This window comes from Echinops telfairi, unplaced genomic scaffold, assembly GCF_000313985.2.
Source record: "Echinops telfairi isolate 266 unplaced genomic scaffold, ASM31398v2 ScPeMD7_7475;HRSCAF=8513, whole genome shotgun sequence".
In the NCBI taxonomy this organism is placed as follows: Eukaryota; Metazoa; Chordata; class Mammalia; order Afrosoricida; family Tenrecidae; genus Echinops; species Echinops telfairi.
The window spans coordinates 10,141,786-10,151,095 of NW_022111379.1; the positions used below are offsets into that span (position 1 = coordinate 10,141,786).

At 59.6% G+C, this 9,310-nt stretch overlaps 1 protein-coding gene across 2 annotated transcripts; it reads left to right on the top strand.

The window, feature by feature from the left end:
• Window positions 1-824: 824 nt before the first annotated feature.
• On the top strand, window positions 825-8,984 carry CUNH15orf39 (chromosome unknown C15orf39 homolog). 2 transcript variants are annotated; one of them, XM_045285829.1, is made up of 3 exons: window positions 825-4,485; window positions 7,209-7,242; window positions 7,789-7,877. In XM_045285829.1, the coding sequence occupies exons 1-3, from the start codon at window positions 1,758-1,760 to the stop codon at window positions 7,796-7,798; spliced, it is 2,772 nt and encodes a 923-aa protein (XP_045141764.1). In that variant the 5' UTR covers window positions 825-1,757; the 3' UTR covers window positions 7,799-7,877. The 2 variants fall into 2 exon arrangements, with proteins under 2 accessions (XP_045141764.1, XP_004712101.1); XM_004712044.2 differs by lacking the exon at window positions 7,209-7,242 and having other exon boundaries at window positions 7,789-8,984.
• The last annotated feature ends 326 nt before the right edge of the window (window positions 8,985-9,310 follow it).

A 9,310-nucleotide genomic window follows, 5' to 3' on the forward strand; every position in this document is an offset into this window, starting at 1 on the left:
GCTCTTGCGGTCCTTCGTCATGTGTACGTGCCCAGGAAAAGGGAGGACCGACCTGCATCTTGGATTGGGAAAGGCCTGGTTCTCCTGCCTGCATGGGGAGATAAGGGCACCCCCTTGCCCCTCAGCCGTCTGCTGTCCCCTAGAGCCCTTAGCCTTCCCACGAAGACTCCTGAGGATCCCAAGTGACCTGGCCTCTATTGGCTGGCTGTCTAGGGAGAGTCTCAGGAAGTCTCCAGGGCAAAGGGCACGGGGGTGGGGTGGGGGTGGGGGAAACTCCCTGGGCTGGCTCAGACCCCAGGGAGCTGGGGGGTGGGGTGCTGAGACTAGAGCCAGCACTTAATTAACCCAGCACTTAATTAACCCAGCCCTTCTCAAGGGCAGCAGGGATGCTCAACACCCTGAAAGCCATTTCACTTCATGCAAAGCCCCCTGGAATGGGTGGGAGCTGTACTCCAGGTTGCTCAGCAACCTCTCCATGAGGCTGGCCTGGGATGGCAGAATCTGGCCAGGAGATAGGACAGCTTCTTAAAAGAGACCTGTAGGGGCTGGGGTGGCCTTGGGGCCCCCATACTACTTTTGGCTGCTACTGTCCCCAATTTGTTTTGGTCTGATTCTGAGCTTGTGGCTGCCATTGGTCACCAGCTAGAAGGGAGGAGGAGGAGGAGGAAAGGGGGCTAATGGTTGGTAGACCTGTAGCACCTGGGGGGCGTTAGGAGTCTAGAGGTGGAGGCAGGCCCACCGTTGACCTCCCTGGGCTTGGGTCCCCATCCTTGTTTGCCTTGGGGTCTTTTCTGTAGAACTCGGGTTTTCCTTTGAAGACACTAGTTGCTGGCTCTGGCCCCTGGGTCCCTGGGCCTGCCCTCCCTCGATTCTCCATCTCATTGTCCCCTCGGTGCCACGGAATAGCCCACCTGCAGCGCTGAGATTGAACATCTGGGCTCTCTCCTGGGTCCTGGGGATCCTTTTGCTGTCCCCACAGCGCCATCTGCTGGACAGCCTTGACCCCCCTCCTGCTGGGGTGGGAGGTGGGACGCCTCGTACAGACAGATGCTGTCCTCAAGGGCCAAGCCTGATAGCTCAGCATTGGCTCTGGGCCTCGGGACCTCCACCACGTTGGTTGTTGTTATTGGCAGACTGGCAGGTCAAAGCGGGTCACAGGACATTGTGTATTGTAGACAGTGTTTGGATACGGTGTTGTGGCTGCAGTAGGCCCTTGCAACCACCGTGGTATCTTGAGAAGGGAGCCTGCAGTGAGAGGCAGGCACTGGGCTTCCCATCCCCTCTTTATGGCGGCTCTGAGCTCTCCGTATGGCTCTTCATCTATAAAAGTAGGAAGTGTGGCTGCACTGCACCCTGAAAAACCTGAAACCCCCAAGGCGAGGGATTGGGGGCCCTGTGGAGGCAAACTGGACTCCAGGGGCTTTGGGAGCGTGGGTTGTGTGATGTGTAGGTCTGCTGCCAAGAGGTTAAGCAAAGGGTTCTGCAGCAGAACAACAAACCTGCTGGCAGCCCTTGTATTATCTACGATCCGGGCATGCATGCCTGCAAGCCTTAGTGGTAGGCTTCTTGGTGCATCTCCTGAGTGCCAAGTTCTTGGGGTGGCAGGGAACCAGCAGGAGCTGCAGCTGAATACGGTGTTGGATACGGTGTTGTGGCTGCAGTAGGCCCTTGTCCAGACATTTCACTGATGCACCCGCCTCTCTCCCCCAGGTCAGCAGTACAGTAGCAGGGCCGGAGGCCCAGAAACCTTTGCTGTGATGGCAGAGAAGCGGCCAATGGGGACCCTGGGCCCCATGGTATATGGCAAGGTGTCCCGCCTAGAGGCTGACTCGGGGCCTGGCCCCAGCCTGCTCCCTTCTGCTGGCATCCAGGACCCCTGTGGATACAAGGGTGCCTACTTTTCCTGCCCCGTGGGAGGTGCTCCCAAAGCAGGATCTGAGCGGCTGGCATCCTGGACCCCATATCCACCCTTGTACCCCACCAGCATGGCAGGACCCCCACTTCGGACAGAAGGTCTGCTGTCCAATTGCCTGCTCTACCGGCCACCAGGAGAAGGCTCCGAGAAGGGCCAAGATGCCAATCCTATGGAGTTCCTGCCCTACAGCCCCCGGGCTCAGCCCTACCCAGGCCCACCTCTGGCGGCCCCCAAACCCGTCTACCGAAGCCCTCTGTGTTACGGACTCTCAACTTGCCTGAATGAAGGGGCAGCCAAGAGGCCGCTGGATGTTGACTGGACACTGGTGACAGGGTCCCTGCTGCCCCCTGCTGACCCACCCTGCCCTCTGGCCCCGGCTCCTGGCAAAGGGCAGCCTCTGGACAGTACCTTCTTGCATGGGCTATCAGCCGAGCCATCTGGCAAAGACTCCTCCATGGGCTTCTCTCCGTGCCAGGCCTTCTTGGAGAAGTATCGGACCGTCCACAGTACGGGCTTCCTGCCAGCCCCTTACTCTGGAGACCACAAGCAAGCAATGCCCGAGGCCCCCTCCAATCCCTGGACTCCGCTGAACCAGCCTCTGGGGCCAGCCTGCCAGGATGCAGTACCCACCCACTACCCGCTGCCTCATGGCCCACAGGCCCTGCCTTGCCCACCAGCCTACCGCCACCCAGAGAAGCAGGGTGGATATAACACCTTGCTACCACTGCAACCTTTGGGAGCCCACAAGGTGGCTGGGTACCCACCTGGTGGGTTAGGCAGCTCCTACCTAAGGCAGCAGGCAGCCCAGACACCCTATGTGCCCCCCGTGGGACTAGACCCTTACCCTTACCCCGCTGCTCCCCTCCCAGCACCCTCTCCAGGTTTCAAGCCGGAGCCACCTCTTGCTCCACGATGTCCCCTGGACTTCCCGCCTCAGATACTGAGCTTTCCTCACGCCCAAGACGACCCCTCTCTCTATGGAGCCTCCCCGGGGCTTGGAGGGACTCCGCCCCCGCAAGGCAGTGTGCGGGCCGCGCTGCCACCCCGGGCCTTCCAGCGGGAATGCCAGTCTGTGCCTGCCAGTCAGCCACACTTGGAGCACTTGAGGGCCGCTGGGAAAGCGGCGCGGGCAATGGAGGAGAAGACATGGCTGTCCAGCTGCAGGAAAGAGCAGTCCCAGTCCCGGCCCAGGCCGGAGGAGCACCTCTCAGCCCCCATCCTCATCCGAGACAGTCCAGTTCCCAGCACGCCGCCCGCACTACCCCCCTGCGCCCAGGAGCGTCGGCCCCGTCCCCAGAACAAGGGCCCACGTCCACCCAGCTCTCCACCCATGCCCGTGATTGACAATGTCTTCAGCCTGGCCCCCTACCGGGGCTACCTGGATGTGCAGGCACCTGACTCCGAGCCGGACCAAGTCCCAGCCCCCCTCAAGAGCCATGGCCGTGACTGCCCAGGGCCTCTGCCTGCCCAGGAGGCCTCCATGGGGACGTGCTGCTCCCTGAGGGAAGAGGTGGCCCTGGACCTGAGCGTGAAGAAGCCTGTGACAGAGAAGGTTCCTGGTCCCGCCGTGCACACCAAGCCTACAGGTGTGCCGGATGTGGAGGGCGCCACCCTGAATCTGCAGGGTGCAGGGGAGGACACGGTCTCTGCCGGGCCCATGGTGGACATGGTGCCAGATCTACCAGGCCTGAAAAGCCCAGTCACGGGCACCCCAGGGCTACCAGTGAGCACAGAGGCCACACCAAGGGCCAACTTCCAAAGCTCTGTGGCCTTCATGTTCCGGAAGTTCAAGATACTCCGGCCAGCACCCATGCCTGCCGCCGTGGTCCCCTCTGTGCCCACCTCGACCCCTGAGCCTGCACCCCCTGCACTCACCCCCACGTCTGTGCCCATTGGACTCAAGATCATCACTCAGCCCTTGCCTGTGGCCTGCTTAAACCTGGCATTGCCCAGCCCCCCAGCCTTAGCTGTGGCCTCTCCGGCTCCGGCTCCAGGTCTGGCTCTAGCTCCATCCCCAGCTCCGGCCCCGACTTCCACCCCAACCCTAGCTTCCACCCCAGCCCCGGCCCCGGGGGACTCCCATGAGCAGCACTTTGCAGGGCTGCATACGTCTTTGTGTGACGCCATCTCAGACTCCGTAGCTCATTCGCCGCCTGACAAGCTGCGGGAGTGGCTTGAGACCGCTGAGCCTTGGGGCAGGGAGGCCTGGCAGGACTGCCAGAGCGTGCAGGGCCTGCTGCGCAAGCTGCTGTGCCAGCTGCAGGACTTCGTGCGCACACACCAGTGCCCCTTCCCCCACGTGGTGCGGGCCGGCGCCATCTTTGTGCCCATCCACCTGGTGAAGGAGCGGCTCTTCCCACGGCTGCCCCCGGCCTCTGTGGACCATGTGCTGCAGGAGCACCGCGTGGAGCTGCGGCCCACCACGCTGTCGGAGGAGCGGGCGCTGCGGGAGAGCGCCCTGCAGGGCTGCACCTCGCGCATGCTGAAGCTGCTAGCCCTGCGCCAGCTGCCGGACATCTACCTGGACCTGCTGGACCTGCAGTGGCGGGACTGCGCGCGCCGCCAACTGGGTGAGAATGGGGCAGTCACGTGAGCGGTCACCGACCACTGGGGGCTGAGTGCCTCGGGCCACAGGAAGGCAGGGCAGGAAGCACAGGACATCCTGCCTGGGATGGAGGGCTGGTCCTCAGGGTGGGCCTTTGAGCATGGCGGCTGCTCCGTTCCTGGCCTGCCTGGGACCCCTCTCTGCTCCTGCCTCCCGCTCTCTGGCGGGCCCTGGCAGCCCTGAGCCCTCCCAGGTCATCCATCTTCCCCGGTGTGCATGTGAGCTAGAGACTGGACCGGGCAGTCCTGTCTGCTGCTCCTGTGAACCCAGCCAGAGGTGCTTAGACGGACACCTCCTACCCTGATCCCTGAAAGGGCCCCACACATCAACCTCACAAAGAAAACCCTGTTCCCAAACAGGGTTGCCCAATTCAGTCTCCAGAGCACACACATGTGCACACACATGTGCACACACAAACTACAGAAACAAACCTCCTGCCTCGAAGTCCTTCGTGACTCCTGAGTCCTCCTGTAGGGCAGAGAGCACTGTCCTTAATATGTATGTGAGTGGACAGCCTCCTCTTTGACTCAGCTATCGTGTAACAGGGCTGCCATCGGTTCCCAGTGTGTTTTCTCTGCCCTAAGTTCACATCCATCCTGTTCTCCGGTTAGAGCAGATAGATCATCATTTCACACTCGACATTAAAAAAAAAACAGTTTTATTAGCACGTAATTTACGTATCATACAACTCAACCCTTCGATCATTCAATCAGATCAAGGAGACTTAATACCATCATTACCACGTCAAATGTAGAATATTCTCACCACCACCACCCCACCCCACCCCCCCGTGCGCACCCCCCTCCCATTAAATCGCCTTTAAAATGAGTTGTGCAATCACAATCAGAGTGCTCCCTACCCCCTCTTGCCTTCATTGTTTACTCTTGAAATCCCCTTACCCTCCCTATCACCCCGCACCCAACCCAGCATCCCCTATCAACCCTCGTATCCATTATTGTCTCTGTGCATCCACCCCTCCTGTGCTTCACTAACTGGGAAACCCCACGGCCACAATCAAAACCAGTCGCTATACGGTGGTCAGGATACAGTAATAATAGAAATACGAAAATACAAATAATGAGTCCGAAGGAAAAGACTCCCGTCAACATTCAAAAAGCCAGAGAAGAAATGTCTGTTGGGCTGAGTCAGTGGTTTGGGTGCAGCCAGCTGTGTGTGTGTGTGTGTGTGTGTGTGTGTGTGTGTGTGAGAGAGAGAAAAAGAAAGAAATGTCGGTCACAGAACAAGTGAGAGAGACTTGCACCCAGAACCAATTCCGATCCAGTCCGGGGGGAAGTAACTGGCCGAGTATGAAGTTTGATTCAACACAATCAAGATTGCACTAGACTCTGATTGCAAGGCTGTTGGAGACGCTTGCCTGTGGCGAGAACTGCCAGTGGCTCAGTCTGAATAAGATACTCTGCAGATGGATTTGGGGCTCCCCCTGTCCTCCGTAGCCTTCTACAAATTGGGGGTTCATAATTTTAGCTGATACTTTTCCCTTCATCATATTAGAATTTTGTAATTGTCATCTTTGGATCACACAAGCTGGTGTGCTTCTTCTGTGTGGACTTAGTGGACACCTCCATTAGATGGCTGCTTGTTTTCAATACAAGCCTTGAAGACCCCAGACACTATTCTGATTAATAGCCGGGCACCATCTGCTTTCTTCACCACGCTTTGCTGTAGCACCATTATCTTAAGTGATCATTTCACGAACCAGGGCCATGTGATCAGAACTAAGTGTTCTTGGGTTGGGGCTAGTTCATTTAAGGAGGAGTCCAGGCTCTGTCCATGGGGTTTGCATGTCTCAGGTTTACTTGGGCGATCGCAATCTGTCAAAATCACAACACTGTAAGATCAGCTGCGTCTAGCGCAGCCATCCGCTAACCAGCAGCCAAACAACACACAGCCAGGAAGAAAGAAAGAGAGAGAGAGAGAAAGAAAGAAAGAAAGAAGCAAATACAAGCAGGAAGTCAAAAACCCATACAAACAGCGAAGCTCAGCCTTGTCAACCCATCCCTCTGGGGTCTCAGTCGGTTGCACCGTAATCCTCATCAATGCCCCAGTGACCCAGCACCCCCAACACTGCCAGTGTGAGGAGGCTATGGGGGTGCCGTTCCTCCCTGAGCCACCACAGCTTGATTTCTCACTTGACTGGGCTCCATTGAACTTCAGTAGGAGGATCCACGTTGGGTACATTCAGCCTTGCATGCACGTCTGAGTCGACTCGGGGGGCTTGGGGTCGTGTCTGTCCCCTGGCTCCCCAAGTCCCCATCCCCACTGTCTCTCCTGGCCACCCCTGCTCCCACACACCCTTTCCTCTCGGCAGGAAGTGTCCTTAGTTCCTTCTCCACCTGGTGACCTAACCCTGGGCTCCTACCTGCCCAAGGCCCGAGACTGTAGGTACAGGGGGAACTTGGGTGCCAGCTGGCCAGAACCTGGGCCACTTAGGAAGTTGGAACAGATGCCCAGTTGGGGGCTGCAGAGACTACAGAAACGGTGTGAGGAATAAACGGGGGTGGGGTGGAGGTGGGGTCGGGCTTCAGGAGGCCCAGCTCAGTCCTGTCCCTCCCTGCACCTATGGGGAAGGACCGTCCAGTAAGGAGGTGGCTGGGGCACCTGCCTCAGGCTGCCCTCCCTGAGCTTCAAGGGCTGGTATCAAGTCATCCCCAACTTTGTTTCTTACAGGTTCCTGTGCGCCCCCGGGCAGCGTCCCTTCAAAGTAGGTGTATTCTGGGCCAGGGACCCCCTCCCTTTTCTCTGTTGCTCCCTCTGGGCAGTGCCAGACAGACCCTGTCTGGGGTCTTAACTCTGTGCCTCAGTTTCCCTGCTCTGTGCAGCGGGCCCTTGGCCCCGGCTGAAGGTCCTAGGAACCTCTGGGCAGTGCAGATGGCATGCACTGGGCATGGCTGCCAGCCTGGAAGTGGGAGGTTTGCGCCCACCCGCAGCGCTTTGACAGAGAGGCCTGGCGACCTGCTTCCTAGAATGCAGGCAGCCCTGAAGGCCCCGTGGCGGGTAGTCCCCTGCCCCCTCGCCCCTGCAGGATGGCCGAGAGTCAGTCACCTAGTGTGAGTGGCTCCTGGCCTGTTGGGCCCCTTCCTTCCCTCTCCTCTTGGGACATGGGTTCTGGAAAGCCAGATCCGAGGGCACATGGGAGGACCGACTGTGGTAACGGGCCCGTCGGTAGCATTCTGCCCTCAGGCAGACAGAGCCAAGAGTCTGGATGGCAGTGCGTCGGTTGCAGCCTGACCCTGTGTGCGTTTCCCAGGTCACTTTGACACGGAGGCTGGAGCTGTGCCCCCCTCAGGACTCCCCATGGCCAGAGGAGAGCCCGACAGCCTCGCCCTGGCTCGGAAGTCACCGGCCCCCAAGGCTAAGAAGCTGGGAAGGAAGCCACCAATCCCTGGTCTGGAGAAGACAGAGGCCGCTGTTGAAGGGTGGTCCCGCGGCGCCTCGCCCCCCGCAGCCATCGGCACCAGCACGTCCGGCTCCACACTGAAGTCCCGCTTCCGCAGCCTGCTGGAGACCGCCTGGCTCAACGGCCTGGCACTGCCCACGTGGGGCCACAAGGTCCAGGGACCAGACCGGCTTTCAAATCACCCCCAGCTGTTGGGGGACCAGGGCCACCACGCATAGCATGGATTGCTGGTGCTGTGCAGGCCACTGGCTGTCTAGGGGCTCAGTGCACCCCTCCCTCAGTCTGCCCAGCTCCCCAGGGTCAGGGGGAAACAGCGCCAGTCTGGGCGGAGGTTCACACGAGGTTCTCTCAGAAGAGCACATCCTTCCACCCTTGTGCTTCTGAAGAAGCTGTGAGCCCAAGTCCCGCCCGGCTCCTCCACCCCTTGCTGGGTGTGTGACCTGGGGGTGGGGTCACTGCTCCTCTTGTGGGCCCCAGGCTCACCCTCCTCCTTTTGTAAAATAGAACAACGCAACCTACCTCGCAGGGTTGTGGGGACGGCGCCTGACGCACACCCAGCACAGTTCGGTCTCGGCTCCATCTCTGCCGGGCCTGGTGCTGGCAGGAGAGCAGAACCCTTGTGTCCCAGGACTTAGTCTCTGATAGCGGTACGTTGTCCAGCGTGTGAGGCACACCTGGAGTCATCTCCCAGGAAAGCTCCGGCTTACAGTCCCCAAGTTTGGGGTTGGACCTAACCCCCTGCCTGTCCTTCCCTGCCCCCACACCTGGAGCCTGGGGTTGGCCTCCTTTCTCGGGGCCTCTGTTCCCAAGCCTGTCCTAAATCAATGGCACTGGAGGGACAGGTTAAGTAACAATTCAGGCCTAGGTCTCTGAAGATGTGGGGACATGTGTCCCGTCCCCGCCCCCCCCAGTCCCCCTAGCGTCACTGCTCTGTCCAGCCTGCTGTGGACTCCCTCCTGGCTGGCTGAACCCAAGGCTAGGTGGAGTTTGTGTAAGGCTGTGGGCCCTGGAGGCAGGCCATTAAAACATTTTGGTTGTTTTTGAAACCAGGGCCTGGCGCTGTTGTGAGTGTGGGCAGGGTCCTGAGCTGTGGATCTCACAGCAGCTCCTTGGGACCCCTGGAGGCAGTGAGGGTCTCCAGGGAGTTTGTGCCGCTAGATTTGGGCATGCGGACCCTTCTTTTGCTGGCTGGCAATGTCCGGGCTCTGCTGAGCCTCCTGGGGGCCTCCAGCCCAGTGGGAAAGGTTGGTCACCAGACCCAAGGAGGAGGCCTGCCAAGGTCAGTGCCCACCCCACACTGGTGACCCTGCCTCCTGGTGATAGACAGCTCACTCCATCCCCACTGAGCTGGGAGGCTGGCTCCTTCCCCTGG